Source organism: Chiloscyllium plagiosum, unplaced genomic scaffold (genome assembly GCF_037043375.1).
Source record: "Chiloscyllium plagiosum isolate Xiang-an unplaced genomic scaffold, Cpla_swu_hap1 HiC_scaffold_48, whole genome shotgun sequence".
Classification (NCBI taxonomy): domain Eukaryota; kingdom Metazoa; phylum Chordata; class Chondrichthyes; order Orectolobiformes; family Hemiscylliidae; genus Chiloscyllium; species Chiloscyllium plagiosum.
Genome location: NW_028270186.1, coordinates 18,013,371 through 18,032,168, shown reverse-complemented (window position 1 = coordinate 18,032,168; position 18,798 = coordinate 18,013,371). Strand labels below are relative to the sequence as shown.

General features: G+C 53.4%; 1 protein-coding gene across 1 annotated transcript; it reads right to left on the bottom strand.

Annotated features, from left to right (window-relative positions):
- Positions 1-6,605: 6,605 nt before the first annotated feature.
- Positions 6,606-17,621, bottom strand: il1b (interleukin 1, beta). Its single transcript, XM_087984217.1, is given in 7 exon segments — positions 6,606-7,171; positions 8,840-8,925; positions 8,928-8,972; positions 12,460-12,627; positions 13,762-14,041; positions 14,476-14,539; positions 17,477-17,621. Coding segments are annotated over 7 exon segments (912 nt in total). The 5' UTR covers positions 17,533-17,621; the 3' UTR covers positions 6,606-6,958.
- Between the last annotated feature and the right edge of the window lie 1,177 nt (positions 17,622-18,798).

Genomic DNA, 18,798 nt, shown 5'->3' with positions numbered 1-18,798 from the left:
CGGCCTAAGATTTGGGATGAATCTTCGATAAAATCCACTCCATCCCAGGAACCACTCGTTTCGTTGATGGTACGGGAAACCTCCCCAGTTAGCACTGTACCCTGTATTCCGCGTCCATGTCCAATAACGTAGCGTTCCCTTTTAGCCGGGTTTATCGCCGAACCTGCCTCCCGGAGTCGATCGAACAATTGGAATGTTGCGCGCAGTTCTGGTCTTCTTCCTATCGCAAAGACGTTGTGAAACTTGAAAGGGTTCAGAAAAGATTTGCGAGGATGTTGCCAGGGTTGGAGGGTTTGAGCTACAGGGAGAGGCTGAACAGGCTGGGGCTGTTTTCCCTGCAGCGTCGGAGGCTGAAGGGTTAGGTTTATAAAATCATGAGGGGGCATGGATAGGGTAAATAGACAAAGTCTTTTCCCTGGGGTGGGGGAGTCCAGAACTAGAGGGTTGAGGGTGAGAGGGGAAAGATATAAAAGGGAGCTAAGGGGCAACTTTTTCACACAGAGGGTGGCACATGTATGGGATGAGCTGCCAGAGGATGTGGTGGAGGCTGGTACAATGACAACATTTAAGAGGCATTTGGATGGGTATATGAATAGGAAGGGTTTGGAGGGATATGGGCCGGGTGCTGGCAGGTGGGACTAGATTGGGTTGGGATATCTGGTTGGCATGGACGGGATGGGCCGAAGGGTCTGTTTCCATGCTGTACGTCTCTATGACTCTATGACTCTAAATGGGACTATCTGGGTCAGCATGGACGGGATGGGCCGAAGGGTCTGTTTCCATGTTGTACATCTCTATGACTCCATCTATGACTCTAATTCCTGACAACTGTTGCAAAGAATTCTTCAACGTGTGACTGAAAATCACCAGGCCGTCGATGTATGCCACACGGGTCGGCTAAACCGCCAATGACCTGATTGGTCAGTCCCTGAACCCTGGCCGACACATTTTTCATACCAAACGGCCTGACGCCTACCTGACGCAGCCCATTCAGCGCTACGGAAGCCGCAATTGCCTTCCCACCCTCTGAGAAAGGGCACCCGCCAGAATCCACACCCGACTTAGAGAGACGCGTTGCTTGTCCCACCTTCTCAACACGGTCTTCCAAGCGCGGAATCGAAGGGGAATCGGTCTTTGCAATGGGGTTGACTTGGCGATAGTCCACACATGACCGTTGGGTACCATCTGACTTTGGCACCATGACACTGGGTGAGCTCCAATCACCTCAACTCACTTGGGTTATGCCATCTTGGAACAAGCGCTCAATCTCCTTCTGAACCTGTGCCAACCTTAGGCGGGTTATACCTATAAGGATGTTGCTTAATCAGAACAGTACCTCCTATATCTACGTCATGCATAATTAGATTCATACTTGCCAGTTTATTTCCACATATCTCCCCGTGCGATAGCAATAACCCTTTCGGGTCGTTTTGCTTTTTTCTCAGGAAGGTAACTCAATCATTTATCCCAATGGTTGACGACTTCCTCCTCGTCCAATATAATTTGAGGAATGCCCAATTCCGAATCCTCTGACCCTGGCTCTTCCCTCTCCCTTTGGCTTTCTCTCCCTGTCAAGCTCCCCTTTATGATTCGGAGATGCCGGTGTCGGACTGGGGTGGACAAAGTTAAAAATCACGCAACACCAGGATATAGTCCGACAGGTTTCATTGGAAGCACACTAGCTTTCGGAGCGACGCTCCTTCGTCAGGTTAGTCCGCACTTGGAATACTGCGTCCAGTTCTGGTGGCCCTATTGTAGGAAAGATGTGGGATGCTTTGGAGCGGGTTCAGAGGAGGTTTACCAGGATGCTGCCTGTACTGGAGGGTTTATCTTATGAGGAGAGGTTGACTGAGCTCGGACTTTTTTTTTCATTGGAGAAAAGGAGGAGGAGAGGGGACCTAATTGAGGTATACAAGGTAATGAGAGGCATAGATAGAGTCGATAGCCGGAGACTATTTCCCAGGGCAGAAATGGCTAAGGCGAGGGGGTCATAGTTTTAAGCTGGTTGGAGGAAAGTAGAGAGGGGATGTCAGAGGCGGGTTCTTTACACAGAGGGTTGTGAGAGCGTGGAATGCGTTGCCAGCAGCAGTTGTGGAGGCAGGGTCATTGGGGACATTTGAGAGACTCCTGGACACGCATATGGTCACAGAAATGTGAGGGTGCAGACATGAGGACCAGTGGTCGGCACAACATCGTGGGCTGAAGGGCCTGTTCGGTGCTGTACTGTTCGATGTTCTATGTACCTTTCTGTCTGGAGTCCTTAGTTCACTTCACTCAACCTCCTTTCGGCTGGACAAGGTCCACTAAACCTTGCTTTTCAAGGTTCACCTGTTACTGGGAGTAACACTAACACCTTCTCTCAGAAAGCAAAGTTTCAGATTTCTCATCTGCTGCCTGTTTCACTGTGTGCTGCGATACTTTGAAATGCGGTCTCTGTTTCACTGTTCTGGATAACTTGACACCTACGCGGTCTCTGAGTTCGGGCTTAATCAATTTCTTCTTAATTAATTTTTCGTGGCCGGCTCACTTCACGCCGGAAGACATCGCTTGGTCGGTCGTTTCCGCTGTGAATCGTACCCCTTTTTAATTCCTCAGACAGTGTTTGAACTCCTGTCGAAGTGCCGATTTCTAACAGTCAAAACCCATCCCTCCCCCCCCCCCCTCCTTCTTTTCTCCCTCTTTTTCCCTTCCCTCTGCTTTTCGTCGGAACTCGATCTGTTTCATTTCTGGCTGGCGTTCCTTCTCTTCTGACTCGAATGACACTCTGGTGCGGCCGCACTTGGGAGTACTGCGTACAGTTCTGGTCACCGCATTATAGGAAGGGCGTGGACGCTTCGGAAAGGGTTCAGAGGAGATTTACCCAGGATGTCGCCTGGTATGGGAGGGAAGGTCTGATGAGGAAAGGCTGAGGGACTTGAGGCTGTTCCTGCTGGAGAGAAGGTGGCTTAATAGAGACGTGCGCGATGACCTGTGGGTTCGATAGGGTGGACAGAGAGAGCCTTTCCCCTGGGATGGCGATGGCTAGCACGAGGGGACATAACTTTAAATTGAGGGGCTGATAGATACGGCACAGATGTCAGAGGTAGTGTCTTTACTCAGAGAGTAGTAGGGGGCGTGGAACGCACTGCCTGCCACAGTGGTAGACTCGCCAACTTTAAGGGCATTGAACTGGCCATTGGAGAGGCACATGGAGGAGAATGGAATGGTGTAGGTTAGATGGGCTTCAGATTGGTTCCACAGGTCGGTGCAACATCGAGGGGCCGAAGGGCCTGTGCTTGGCCGGAAACTTCTATATTCTATGCTTGGTTTTTCAATTGATTTCGAAAAATTCTGGTGCTGTTTCCAGCGAAGTGAAACGCTGAAGCGCTCGCTGTAATGATCTCTCCTTTCCTCGGCGGGGAGAGGCAGGGGAAGTCAGCTCCAATCGCGGCTTGACTGCTAATTCCTTGGCCTTCATCAGTTTTTGCCAACACTGTCAAGGTCACTTTTCCGCCTCCTTTCCCCACCCCCCCTCTCCCCCACCGGCAAACGCTTGGCGACTGAACGAGTCGCTGCTTGTCCCCAGAGCTGGTTAAACCAACCAGATTCAACACTTGGAGCACCGACAGCTCCCACTCACCGCCCTCGAGTCCGAATCCCAGTTCGGAACCAGGCAGCAAATCCCATAAAGAGCCGTCCATCTGTTATGGACGAGACCCCCCCCCCCCCCCCGCCCCCCCCAACCCCACCTCAAAACGTTTCAAGAAGGTAGCCCAGGCCTTAACTTTGCTAGCCATTCTCAGCGGGTGTACCACGGAGTGATGCAGCTGTTACAAAAGTGTAGAAGTGTACCGTCCTCCCCCCCCACCCCCGCCCCACCCTCCGCAATATTACCCCAGTCCCAAGCCTCCAACTCAGCCCCGCCCTCTGGACCTGTCCATCACTCCTCCCCACTGATCTTCTCCCTCACCTTCATCCACCTATCGCTGTCTCAGCTACCCAGCCCATCCCCTCCCATTTATCTCTCAGCAACCCACCCCCCCCCGACTCTCCTGATGAAGGGCTTCTGCCCGAAACGTCGATTCTCCTGCTCCCTCGGACGCTGCCTGACCTGCTGCGCTTTTCCAGCACCGCGCACTCTCGGCTCTGACCTCCAGCATCTGCGGTCCTGACTGTCTCCTGTAGAAGTGTACCGTACCTTTAAGAGAGTGAAGGACTCAGAGAGGCACACAGAGTGCTGGAGAAGTTTACATTGTAACATTTGTTAGGGTAGCTGGTTGCCTGGATACAAAAACAGATTCGAATTTGGCCAATCAGTGTAATTTATAACCCCCAAACGGCAACAAGTTTGAATTGAGTATATTGACAAACTTAAAAGCCAATGACACAATCAAAAGCTTTGGGGGGGGGGGGGTATAAGACCGAGGGAAGATTGAACAGTTGAGAGGGAACTGCCAGGCCACCAGCATCAGCAGACTGCCCGGAGAATAGCTCCCTTAAGGGTACCTTCATCGATCAATGACCAATGAAACAGAAATCCCTAAGAAGAAAGGAAGACAGAAAAAGACAAAGAGAAGATTCGACAGCTTCAAATTTTGAAATGTGAAGTTATTGGTAAATCTTAATTGAGGGTTTTAATCGTGTTAGTAATGTGGAGGGAAAGGTAAAAGATAGGTTGGAGGAAGGAGCTATAAACAGTTGTTAATTAATTATTCAATGTTAGACGTTAACAAAATAAAATTGTTACTTCTTACTTTAAATAGTGACTTTTGGGAATAGTTCCTGACCTCTTGAATTTTCACACGTTACTGCGCAGGATAAATCTTTTCACTGTCGCGGGTGTTAAATTAAGCAGGAGGGTTGACCCTGTGTCATAACGTTAGTTTTAAACGAAGCCGAACTCAGATACAAGGCTACCGCGTGGAACGCAAACAGGAGAGAAAAGAAAACCAAAGAAGGTGACCCGTCAAGGGGCGGCACTGTGGCTCAGTGGTAAGCGCCACTGCCTCACGGCACCAGGGACCCAGGTTCGATTCCGGCCTCAGGCGACTGTCTGTGTGGAGTTTGCACACTCTCCCCCCCGTGTCTGCGTGGGTTTCCTCTATATAATTTTTTTTTCTATACATGAGGATCTTCTGGATTGTTTATGTTTTATTTTGGTGCTCTTTCTTGGAATTGTTTTGAATTATATTATTTTGTATTCGTTGTAACGTTAAAAATATATTTTCCAATAAAAATAGATTGAAAACAAAAGCAGGGAGGTTATGTTGCAGCTGTACGGGGAGCTGGTGAGGCCACATCTAGGATACTGTGTGTAGTTTTGGTCTCCTCATTTGAGAAGGGATGGACGGGCTCTGGAGGGGGTGCAGAGGAGATTCACTGGGTTTGATTCCGGAGTTGAGGGGGTTGGTTTATGAGGAGAGACTGGGATTATATTCATTGGTATTCAGAAGACTGGGATTGGGTGGGGGGGGGGAGATCTTATAGAAACATATAAAATTACGAAGGGAATAGATAGGAAAGAGGTAGAGAGGGTGTTTCCACTGGCCGGTGAAACTGGGACAAGAGGGTGTAGCCTCCAAATGAGGAGGGGGGGGAGCAGATTGAGGAGGGACCTGTTCTCCCAGAGGGTTGGGAGTCGGTGGAATGCAGTGGAAGTGGTCGAGGCTTCCTCAGGGAATATTTTTAACGCTGAGATCGATCATTTGCGGAACAGTAAGGGAATGAAGGGGGAAGAGGGCGGGAGCCGAATCCATCAGAGAGATCAGCCATGACTCTGTTGAAGGGTGGGGGGCAGGCTTGAAGGGGGTCAGACGGCCTACTCCCGGTTCCTTATGTTCTAACCCCCCACGGATGCCGAAGGAGACGGATGCTTCGCATCTCTCCGAGCGTCGGACGGCGCGCTCAGCCGCAAGCCACGCCAGGTTCTGGAATCTGAGGTAACCCTCTTTGCTGTCCACTACACCTCCAATTTTGGTGTCATCCGCAAACTTACTAACTGTACCTCTTATGCTCGCATCCAAATAATTTATGTAAATGACAAAAAGTAGAGGGCCCAGCACCGATCCTTGTGGCACTCCACTGGTCACAGGCCTCCAGTCTGAAAAACAACCCTCCACCACCACCCTCTGTCTTCTACCTTTGAGCCAGTTCTGTATCCAAATGGCTAGTTCTCCCTGTATTCCATGAGACCTAACCTTGCTCACCAGTATCCCATGGGGAACCATGTCGAATGCCTACTGACGTCCATATAGATCACATTTACTGCGCTGCCCTCATCAATCCTCTTTGCTACTTCTTCAAAAAACTCAATCAAGTTTGTGAGACATGATTTCCCACGCATAAAGCCATGTTGACTATCCCTAATCAGTCCTTGTCTTTCCAAATACATGTACATCCTGTCCCTCGGGATCCCTCCAAGATTAGTTTAGGATGTCTGGAAGGTTCAGACCGAAGGGTCTGTGTCCACGCTATATGATGTTCCCTCAGGGACTTGCTGAGGAAAGGGTTTTGAAGGTCAGGGGCCAAACAGGGCTGGTTCGGTTCAGGCCGACGGTGGGCAGTTCGGGCCTGCTGTTTAGGCTGTGTGACGGTCTGTGCGACAAATCAACATGGAGGCCAGGGTGTTTGATAATAAAACGGTCAACTTGATTTAATGAAGAACGGAAGATAAATTAGCGAAGACATTAAATTACAATAAATAGTTAAATATCGAATCCTCTCAAGTTCCCGGACGCAACATAATTTAAAACGCGAATGTGGCGCGGCGAGTGAAAGCGGAGCAAATATTGCCCCCAGCCATTCACGTGACAATTCTTTCGGATCGCAGCGCATCCATTTCTAACCAGATTGAATATTCTGTACTCAGTACATACACAGACTCTCTCAAAAATCAACGACTTTCTGATTTGGGGTTCTGAGACAACGCGCAGTTTGGGGGTGGGGGGGGGGGGGGAGGGCGCGTGACATCAAGGAGGCCTCACTCGGCCGTGAAGATGGTGACCCTTTTCCTGTTGCCCTTGACGTCCATCTCGATGGGCTGGCCTTCGCTCAGCGCGGTGCTGATGTACCAACCGCGGTACATGGCCGACTCCAGCTCAAAGTAGTGCCCGCCGCTGCCCACACGCTTGAAGAACACGAAGCGCAGAAGGTCGGTGGCGCTGCTGATGTTCCTGAGGTTCTCGTCCCATTTCTGCCAGAGAGAGAGAGAGAGAGAGAGACAGGACGCACACGGTGAGAGAGCCATTCAGGTTTCCTCTAGCGTTCTCGGGCCGTCGTCCTGGCAACGGCGGACGGTGTCCGCTCTGCAGGACGCTAGGAGTATCAATCTCGCAGGATTCACACCGGCACCATTCGGGAAGGCCGGGAAGGGGATAGCCTGGAGCGGCAGATGGAGTCGAATGCCAGCTGTTGCATTGTGGGAAGGCAGGCCAGGGCAGGGCCTACACATAGCCGGGCCCTGACGAGGGAGTGTGGTGTGGAACAGAGGGAGAGAGAGAGACCTGGGGGCAGGAGGGGAGGGCGGTGGAGGGGTTGCAGGTACATAGTTCTTTAAACGCAGCTTTCGCAACTCGACAGGGAAACGACAAAGGCGTTTGGCACACTTGACATCGTCAGTCAGAGCATTGAGTTGGGATGTTATTTTGATTAGAGACGTACAACGTGGAAACAGACCCTCTGGCCTAACTCATTCATGCCAACCCAGATATCCCAGCCTAATCTAGTCCCATTTTGGCCCATATCCCTCCAAACCCTTCCTATTCATATACCCATCCAGATGCCCTTTAAGTGTTGCAATTGTACCAGCCTCCACCACATCCTCTGGCAGCTCATTCCACACACGTACCACCCTCTGTGTGAAAAAGTTGCCCCTTTAAGACCCTTTTATATCTTTCCCCTCTCACCCTAAACCTATGCCCCTCTAGTTCTGGACTCCCCCACCCCAGGGAAAAGACCTTGCCTATTTATCCTATCCATGCCCCCCTCATGATTTTATAAACCTCTACAAGGTCACCCCTCAGCCTCCGACGCACCAGGGAAAACAGCCCCAGCCTATTCAACCTCTCCCTGTAGCTCAAACCCTCCAACCCTGGCAACATCCTTTATTGAGCCCTTTCAAGTTTCACAACATCTTTCCGATAGGAAGGAGACCAGAATTGCATGCAATATTCCAACAGTGGCCTAACCAATGTCCTGTCCAGCCGCAACATGACCTCCCAACTCCTGTACTCAATACTCTGACCAACTTGGACGAGATTTTTAGTGGGCCCAGCATTGGAGTAATGCAGAGAGTTCAGGAACGGGAGCAGTCTGGAGGGTTGGAATGACTGAGAGAGGTCGGATGGGCTGGGGGCTCGTTTTTCCCTGGAGCGTTGAAGGCCCGAGGAGGCGGCGGGGGGTGGGGGAGGGGGGGGGTGGGGCAGGGCATGACCATTATAGAATCACGAGGGACGCAGATGAGGTGGATCACCAAGACCTTGCCCCCCGGGGTTGGGGAGTCCAACGGCAGAAGTTCACGTGTGGGGAAGAGATTTAAAAGGGACTCGAGGGGCAACGTTTGCACGTAGAGTGTGCGTCTGGAACCAGGAGGTGGTGAGATTCCAATACTTCAAAGGACGGGGAGATGGACCGGAACGTTCCGTGGGCCAAGTGCCGGCCAATGGGTACGTGGCCAGTCAGCGGCGGAATGGGTCGGGCCGAAGGCTCCGTTGGCGTGCTGTGCGAGGCCTCTCACGGCGGGGGGTACCGTGCCCGCCTCTGGACTCGAAGCCCAGGTGGGGGAGGGCGGTGTACAATCTCCCAGCAACCCCCTTGCGCCCCCTCCCCCCCCCCCCCCCCCCAGAGCCGAGTGTCCCCTTACCTCGGTCCTCACCCTCGGCCTCTCCTGCGGACCGGTGCAGGTGATGAAGAGATTCTGGTGGCTCACGCCCAGCACGACGGGCACACTTCTGGCTGGTCCCCCGTGGACTTGTAGTACCTGACGTCCAGCTGAACTGCGCGCAGAGAAAGGGGGGGGGGGGAGGTGTCAGAGAGGGGCGAGCTAACCATGAGAGCAACCACCAGGGAGGTGATGGGGCAAGGGAGTCACAGGACAAGCCCCCCCCCCCCCCCCCGCAGCGTGGAATCAGGCCTTCTTCGGCCCAATCCGTCAGGGCTGGGCCTGTTTTCTGGAACCCACCGCGGGTCCCTCTCGAAACCCCCAGGTCCCGCCACCTCTTCCCCTCCGTCCAGACCCCTTCGCAATGCTCTAACCCCCGTCCCACCCCTGGGCAGCCCCCTTTCACACTGTCCCTTTAAGAGAGCAGGAAGGCCGTTCCCGCACCGAGAGCTGAGTAGCGCCCGTGTGATCTGGCTGCCCCGGAATGCACCGGAACGTTGCATGTATGTCCCGGGAAGCGGACACCCCAGGCAGTTTCGGCAACAATTTGAATTTGACCAAAATGGGATGTCCCAGTGAACTGAAACCCAACTGAGTTTACATCTTTGGTTTCAGAGCAATGAGACCATCCGACATTGGGTGGTATATAAACCAAAAATCTTGAATGTCAGCCGGAGAGGAACTACCGTCAAGGGGAGAGAGAGAGAGAGAGAGAGAGACAGGGGAGAGAGAGAGAGAGAAGATAGAGAGAGAAGATAGAGAGAGAGAGACAGGAGAGAGAGAGAGACAGAGAGAGAGAGACAGGAGAGAGAGAAGATAGAGAGAGAGAGACAGGAGAGAGAGAAGATAGAGAGAGAGAGAGACAGGAGAGAGAGAGAGACAGAGAGAGACAGAGAGAGAGAGAGACAGAGAGAGAGAGAGAGACAGAGAGAGAGAGACACAGAGAGAGACAGGAGAGGGAGAGAGAGAGAGACAGGAGAGGGAGGGAGAGAGAGACAGGAGAGGGAGGGAGAGAGAGAGACGAGAGAGAGAGAGACAGGAAAGAGAGAGAGAAGATAGAGAGAGACAGGAGAGAGAGAGAGAGACAGGAGAGAGAGAAGATAGAGAGAGAGAGACAGGAGAGAGAGAGAGAGACAGGAGAGGGAGGGAGAGAGAGACAGGAGAGGGAGGGAGAGAGAGAGACAGGAGAGAGAGAGAGGAGAGACAGGACAGAGAGAAGACAGGAGAGAGAGAAGATAGAGAGAGAGAGAGACAGGAGAGAGAGAGAGAAGATAGAGACTGAGAGATACAGGAGAGAGAGAGAGACAGGAGAGAGAGAGAGACAGGAGAGAGAGGAGAGAGACAGAGAGAAACAGGAGAGAGAGAGACAGGAGTGAGAGAGAGAGAGACAGGAGAGAGAGAGAGAGAGAGAGAAGATAGAGAGAGAGAGACAGGAGAGAGAGAGAGACAGGAGAGAGAGAGAGACAGTGAGAGAGACAGGAGAGAGAGAGAGACAGGAGTGAGAGAGAGACAGGAGAGAGAGAGAGAGACAGGAGAGAGAGAGAGACAGGAGAGAGAGAGACAGGAGTGAGAGAGAGAAACAGGAGTGAGAGAGAGAGAAACAGGAGTGAGAGAGAGAGAAACAGGAGTGAGAGAGAGAGAGTCAGGGAGAGAGAGAGACAGGAGTGTGAGAGAGAGAGACAGGAGAGAGAGAGAGACGAGAGAGAGAGAGAGAGAGAGACAGGAGTGTGAGAGAGAGAGAGACAGGAGAGAGAGAGACAGGAGAGAGAGAGACAGGAGAGAGAGAGAGAGGCGAAAGAGGAAAGAGAGACGGGGAGGAGAGAGGGAGACAGGAGAGAGATGAGAGAGAGAGAGAAAGATGAGAGAGAGAAAGAGAAAAAGAGAGAGAGAAAGATTGAAACACTCGCTATCAAAAGGTACCTTTTCACATTGAAAGTATTTGCGAGTGAAAACTAAGAAGGTGACCCTGAGAGATCTCAGCCAGAAAAAGGAATTCACCGTTGAAGTAATTTTATGAAGTAATTATATTTGAAACAGCATATTGGTACAGAGTAGAGGCAGACAGGAAGGCGTTAAGAGGAAATGGGGGGGGAACGGTCGCTTCGAACTGTGAATAGTTGTTGTTCACCGTTCACTTTAAGAGTTCAGGAATAAATCGATATAATTTTTCTTAAAAATAGCGGAATTTGGGCGTTGGGTCGAATTCACGGAGAGAGTTAACCCCCCCACCCCCTCCCGTGTCGCAATGGTACCCTCTGCATGAACAAGTTCTAAATGTTACCCCCCCCCCCCACACACACTCTCTCGCTTCAAACAGTTTCAGATATCCCCTCCTCACAAGTGGGGAGAGGGGGAAGCATTCGTGAGTGGCCCTCATCACTTGCCCCCTCACATACTCCCCCTCCCCCTCAGCACAGGAAAGTTGGACCAGACCGCTTTGACGTGTTGTGTGAGGCTTGGGGCCTAGCATAGGAAAGTTGGACCAGCACACATTGACGTGTTGTGTGAGACTTGGGGCCTAGCATAGGAAAGTTGGACCAGCGCACATTGACGTGTTGTGTGAGACTTGGGCCTAGCATAGGAAAGTTGGACCAGCGCACATTGACGTGTTGTGTGAGACTTGGGGCCTAGCATAGGAAAGTTAGACCAGCGCACATTGACGTGTTGTGTGAGACTTGGGGCCTAGCATAGGAAAGTTGGACCAGCGCACATTGACGTGTTGTGTGAGACTTGGGGCCTAGCATAGGAAAGTTGGACCGGCGCACATTGACGTGTTGTGTGAGACTTGGGGCCTAGCATAGGAAAGTTGGACCAGCGCACATTGACGTGTTGTGTGAGACTTGGGGCCTAGCATAGGAAAGTTGGACCAGCGCACATTGACGTGTTGTGTGAGACTTGGGGCCTAGCATAGGAAAGTTAGACCAGCGCACATTGACGTGTTGTGTGAGACTTGGGGCCTAGCATAGGAAAGTTGGACCAGCGCACATTGACGTGTTGTGTGAGACTTGGGGCCTAGCATAGGAAAGTTGGACCAGCGCACATTGACGTGTTGTGTGAGACTTGGGGCCTAGCGTAGGAAAGTTGGACCAGCGCACATTGACGTGTTGTGTGAGACTTGGGGCCTAGCATAGGAAAGTTGGACCAGCGCACATTGACGTGTTGTGTGAGATTTGGGGCCTAGCGTAGGAAAGTTGGACCAGAGCACATTGACGTGTTGTGTGAGACTTGGGGCCTAGCGTAGGAAAGTTGGACCAGAGCACATTGACGGTGTTGTGTGAGACTTGGGGCCTAGCGTAGGAAAGTTGGACCAGCGCACATTGACGTGTTGTGTGAGACTTGGGGCCTAGCGTAGGTAAGTTGGACCAGAGAGCTTGACTGAGGGAAAGGTGGGGGCGGGGAGGGTCTGGAGTCACGTGGAGCCCCCGACACCCCCACTCCCCCAACGAAGAGGCGTAAGGATGCCAGATTGAGAGTTCCCTGGAGGAGAGGGTTTCCCAAGCCCCCATCTCCCCCCCCTCACTTCCCCCCCCCCCCCCCCCCACACCCCCCCCAACCCCACCGCCCGCAGCCAAAGGGTCGCCCACGCTAATTCTCCCGCCTACCTGCGTCGACGGGGTTCCTCAGGGAGACAGCCAGCAGCTGCAAGTCCTGCGCCAGGATGAGGGCCCGGTCCCTGTCGTCCGTCAGACGCCTGCGCTCGGTGTGCACGAAGCGGAAGCGACAGGTGGAACTCCCGGCGACGCCGTCGGAGATGAGGCAGGGGTCGATCTCTGCGGTGGTGGTGGTGGGGGGAGGAGGGAGAGAGAGAAATGGGGAAGGAGGGGTGAGAGGCGTTAGTGGATTGGGCTGATGGAGTGAGCGCAGAATTCCAACTCACAGGGGGGCGAACCGCCTGTACAGAATTGCCTCCCGCTCTCCTCCCCCAACCCTGTTGAGGTTCCCGAAGACGTGCAGGTTAGGGGTGGACCGTGCTACATTAACCCCCGAGCCCCCATCCACCCTCAGCGTCCAGGCCTGTTGCAGGAAATTCAGGGTGAAGGGGGGGGACGGAGCTAGGCAGGACGCTCTTGGGAGGGTTGAAGGGACCCGCGCCTGTTGGGATTCTCCAACCCTTCTGGTCTCCGTCCAGGAATCCGACGTCGATGGAATCGCTGCCGAGGGTTAACGTAGCTGGGGATTGGAGGAATAACCTATCTCCCCCAATCGGTGGGAGGGGGAAAGGGTTTAAACGGTCAGTGCCACCAACTGTCTGTACCAAATCTACTGGTTCCATTTCCCCGGACTGGGCCTAAAGCCTCACGGCACGTTGTCTCCCTAACCGTGCTGTGAGGCTTGGGGCCTAGTGTGGGAAAGTGGGGCCAGAGCGCTTGATGTGCTGTGTGAGGCTTGGGGCCTAGTGTGGGAAAGTGGGGCCAGAGTGCTTGATGTGCTGTGTGAGGCTTGGGGCCTAGTGTGGGAAAGTGGGACCAGGGCGCTTGATGTGCTGTGTGAGGCTTGGGGCCTAGTGTGGGAAAGTGGGGCCAGAGTGCTTGATGTGCTGTGTGAGGCTTGGGGCCTAGTGTGGGAAAGTGTGGCCAGAGCGCTTGATGTGCTGTGTGAGGCTTGGGGCCTAGTGTGGGAAAGTGGGGCCAGAGCGCTTGATGTGCTGTGTGAGGCTTGGGGCCTAGTGTGGGAAAGTGGGGCCAGAGTGCTTGATGTGCTGTGTGAGGCTTGGGGCCTAGTGTGGGAAAGTGGGACCAGTGTAGATTTGGTACAGACTGTTGGCAGCACTGACCCCCCCCCCCCCCCTCCCCGATTGGTTGGGAGAGGGGCAGTCGGGAGGGTGTCTGTGGCGTCCGAGTTCCAGACCCTCCCGTGGGAGTGAAGCGAAGCGGGGAAACGGGGGAGCGCCCACATGCCCTTACCTTCCATGATGGCGCTGAAGTCTCCCAGCAAGTCCGTGTCAGCAAAGGCGCTGGAGTCGTGCGCCCAGCCCTTGGGGGAGGGGCGACCCTGGAGCCCAGCCTTGAACTTCTCGATGGCCAGGACCAGCATGACCGCCCGCTCCAGGGAGAGGCGGGTGCTGCCCATTGGCACGATGGCCGAAGACGCCCCCATGATCTTCAGCTGGTAGCTCTCATGCTCCTCTCCATCTGGGCCTCCGCACACCTCCATCTTGTTGGGTATCTTCACCTGAAGGGGGGTCTGGGAAGTGGGGGGAGGACAATCACAGGATGACATCCGATTTCGCCAAGGTGCCAACCATCGAAGGAAGGCAAACAGTGCCCCCTCCAAACATGGCGAGAGAGGATTGGGGTACAGGTAGTGGGTGGACAGGGGGTATCGTGTGTGCACGGTCTCCTTACCTGAGGAAGGACAACCTGGCAATGGAGCGAAGGGTTTCCCAGACTGATTCCAGGGGTTGACGGACCGAGAGAGACCGGATTGGGTTAGGATTATGTTCACCGGAAGTTCGGAAGCATGGGGGGGCGGGGGCAAGTCTTGGGAAACCTGTCGAATTCGAACAGGGAGTCGACGGGGGTAAAGGAGGAAGATGGGGGTGGCTCTGAAGGAGGGGATCCCGGCTGGAGGAGATGGGCTCGGACTGAGACAAGGAGGGATGTGTAAATGGTTCTCACCTGAAGTGGGGCACACGTACTCGGAGAGCCCGCGGACTCCCTTCTGCATTTGTAACTGAAGGGCCTGTGGAGAACAGCAACAGTTAGACTCAGGCTGTACGGAAGGTGCAACGTTCCCTGCTACTGGCTGTGTCGTTCCGACACGGACACAGGGGCCCGAGCGGGATAGATAGTATTGATCACCCTATTCCCCCACCCTCACCCCCGGGGAAGCAGGGGTCAGGGCACCTCACTGACACACACACACACACACTCACTCTCTCTCTCACACATACTCTGTCCCTCTCTCACCCTCTCTCACACACACTCTCTGTCTCACACACTCTCTCTCTCTCACACACACTCTCTCCCTCTCTCACACACACACTCTCTCACACACTCTCTCTCTCACGCACACACTCTCTCTCTCACGCACACTCTCTCTCTCTCACGCACACTCTCTCACGCACACTCTCTCTCTCTCACACTCTCTCTCTCACGTACACTCTCTCCCTCTCTCACACTCTCTCCCTCTCTCACACACTCTCTCTCACACTCTCTCTCTCACGCACTCTCTGTCTCACACACACTCTCTCCCTCTCTCACACACACTCTCTCTCTCACGCACACTCTCTCTCTCTCACACACTCTCTCTCTCTCACGCACACTCTCTCCCTCTCTCACACTCTCTCCCTCTCTCACACACTCTCTCTCACACTCTCTCCCTCTCTCACACACTCTCTCTCACACTCTCTCTCTCACGCACTCTCTGTCTCACACACACTCTCTCCCTCTCTCACACACACTCTCTCCCTCTCTCACACTCTCTCCCTCTCTCACACACTCTCTCTCACACTCTCTCTCTCACGCACTCTCTGTCTCACACTCTCTCTCTCTCACACACACTCCCTCCCTCTCTCACACACACACTCTCTCACACACTCTCACGCACACTCTCTCTCTCTCACGCACACTCTCTCTCTCTCACGCACACTCTCTCCCTCTCTCACACTCTCTCCCTCTCTCACACACTCTCTCTCACACTCTCTCTCTCACGCACTCTCTGTCTCACACTCTCTCTCTCTCACACACACTCTCTCCCTCTCTCACGCACTCTCTCTCTCACGCACACTCTCTCTCTCACGCACACTCTCTCTCTCTCACACACTCTCTCTCTCTCACGCACACTCTCTCCCTCTCTCACACTCTCTCCCTCTCTCACACACTCTCTCTCACACTCTCTCTCTCACGCACTCTCTGTCTCACACTCTCTCTCTCTCACACACACTCCCTCCCTCTCTCACACACACACTCTCTCACACACTCTCACGCACACTCTCTCTCTCTCACGCACACTCTCTCTCTCTCACGCACACTCTCTCCCTCTCTCACACTCTCTCCCTCTCTCACACACTCTCTCTCACACTCTCTCTCTCACGCACTCTCTGTCTCACACTCTCTCTCTCTCACACACACTCTCTCCCTCTCTCACGCACTCTCTCTCTCACGCACACTCTCTCTCTCACGCACACTCTCTCTCTCACGCTCTCTCTCTCACGCACACTCTCTCTCACGCACACTCTCTCTCACGCACACACTCTCTCTCTCACACTCTCTCTCTCATGCACACTCTCTCACACACACACTGTCTCACACACACACTCCCTCTCTCACGCACACACACTCTCTCACACTCTCTCTCACGCACACACTCTCTCCCTCTCTCACACACACTCTCTCCCTCTCTCACACTCTCTCTCACGCACACTCTCTCTCTCACGCACACACTCTCTCTCATGCACACACTCTCTCTCTCACACTCTCACACACACACTCTCTCCCTCTCTCACACACTCTCTCTCACACTCTCTCCCTCTCTCACACTCTCTCTCACGCACACACTCTCTCTCTCACACTCTCTCTCACGCACACACTCTCTCACGCACACACTCTCTCCCTCTCTCACACACTCTCTCTCTCACACTCTCTCCCTCTCTCTCTCACACTCTCTCCCTCTCTCTCTCTCTTATATGCACACACTGCGTGCAGCTACCACCGCCCCACTCCCTGCTCAGCTTGCCCTAACCAAGCTCACCCTGGGGCCTGGTCCAGCCTCTTCCTGCTTTCCGAAAACCATCACAGGCTCCTGGAAAAGCTGCCTCTCTCCAGTCAGGTGCGCTCCCTGTTTCCCCCCCCCCCCCACCCTCCTCTCCCCCACCGTGAGCTGGGCGGTGGTCCCCGTAAAAAGTCAGATTGTGACGGGACTATGTCCCATCGAGGGGGCCCCTCTGACTGACCTAGAAGACAACTCTCTCTCTCCCTCTCTCACACACTCTCTCTCTCTCCCTCTCTCACACACTCTCTCACACACACACTCTCTCCCTCTCTCACATACTCTCTCTCTCTCCCTCTCTCACACACTTTCTCTCACATTCTCTCCCTGTCTCACACACTCTCTCTCACACTCTCTCCCTCTCTCTCACACTCTCTCCGTCTCTCTCACACACTCTCCCTCTCTCACACACACTCTCCCTCTCTCACACACACTCTCCCTCTCTCACACACTCTCCCTCTCTCACACACTCTCTCTCACACACACTGTCTCCCTCTCACACACACTGTCTCCCTCTCACACACACACTCTCCCTCTCTCAAACACTCTCTCTCTCACACACTCTCTCTCTCACACACTCTCTCTCACACACACTCTCTCTCACACACACTCTCTCTCACACACACACTCTCTCTCTCACACACTCACTCTCACACACACTCTCTCTCACACACACTCTCTCTCTCACACACTCACTCTCACACACACACACTCTCTCCCTCTCTCACACACTCTCTCTCTCACACACTCTCTCTCCCTCTCACACACACTCCCTCTCTCACACAGTCTCTCTCTCTCTCACACTCTCTCTCTCTCCCTCTCTCTCTGAAGCTCCCGTCTCCAAAGTTTGAAGAGACAGAGCCTGTGTGTCTCAGAGTGACGGGATCGAATTCCACCCCTTGGCTCTACCTTTGAGCCTCATCGTGGTCGGCGGGAACGCTGACGGATCGGAGCTCAGTCCTCATGTCTTATCGCAGTCGCTCGCTCGAAGTGGGTTTGCAGGTTGGAAAGTGATCTGATGGAGAGCGGTTTTCCCCCCTGCTTTATACTCTGGACTGGCCCAGCCTCCCTCCCTCCCTCTTCCCCCCTCCCTCCACAATCCTGGGCAGTCCATTGCCTCGGGGAAAAGTTTGAGGTTTCGCAAGATTTGAGTAATTTCCGCTGTGTGGGGAGGAGAGCGAGAGAAAGAGAGAGCGAGAGAGAGAGAGAGAGAGAGAGAGAGTCCCCGGGAATTAACCCTCCCTTCCCCCAACCCCCTTCACCTCGTATCCCTGACCCCCGCTCACGTTACCTTTTCGCAAACACTACCCCCAACCCCCCCGGAATATTAAGCTGCCAGTCCTGCCCATCCCTGAGCCATGTTTCTGTAATTGCTATGATATCCCAGTCCCATGTTCCTAACCATGTCCTGAGTTCATCTGCCTTCCCTGTTAGGCCCCTTGCATTGAAATAAATGCAGTTTAATTTATTAGTCCTACCTTGTCCCTGCCTGCCCTGACTGTTTGACTCACTTCTGTTCTCAGCTGTACCCGTCTCAGATCGATCTCTTTCCTCACTGTCTCCCTGGGTCCCCCTCCCCTCCCACTTTACTCGTTTAAATCCTCCCGAGCAGCTCTAGCAAATTTCCCTGCCAGTATATTAGTCCCCTTTCAATTTAGGTGCAATCCTGGGTCACTTCTATCCCAAAAGAGATTCCAATGTTCCTAAAATGTGAATCCTTCTCCGATACACCAGCTCCTCAGCCCTGCATTCATCTGCTCTATCCTCCTATTCCCACCCTCACTAGCTCGTAGCACTGGGAGTAATCCAGATATTACTACCCTTGCAGACCTCCTTTTTAAATTCCTCCCTTCAAAATCTCATCATTTTCCCTTCGTCTGATATAAAAGGGACCTGCGGGGACAACGTTTTCACACAGAGGGTGGTGCATGTATGGAATGAGCTGCCAGAGGAAGTGGTGGAGGCTGGTACAATTACAGCATTTTAAAGGCATCTGGACAGGTATATGAATAGGAAGGGTTTGGAGGGAGATGGGCCAAGTGTTGGCAAAGGGGTCTAGATTAGGTTAGGATATCTGGGTCGACATGGACGAGTTGGGCCAAAGGGTCTGTTTCCGTGCTGTACATCTCTATGAACATCCTCTGCTCACCGGGGGTGGGGGGAGAATGTCAATTGCTAGGGGACTCAAGTGAGAGGGGCTAAGTCAAAACGAGATGTGAGAGGCAAGTTTT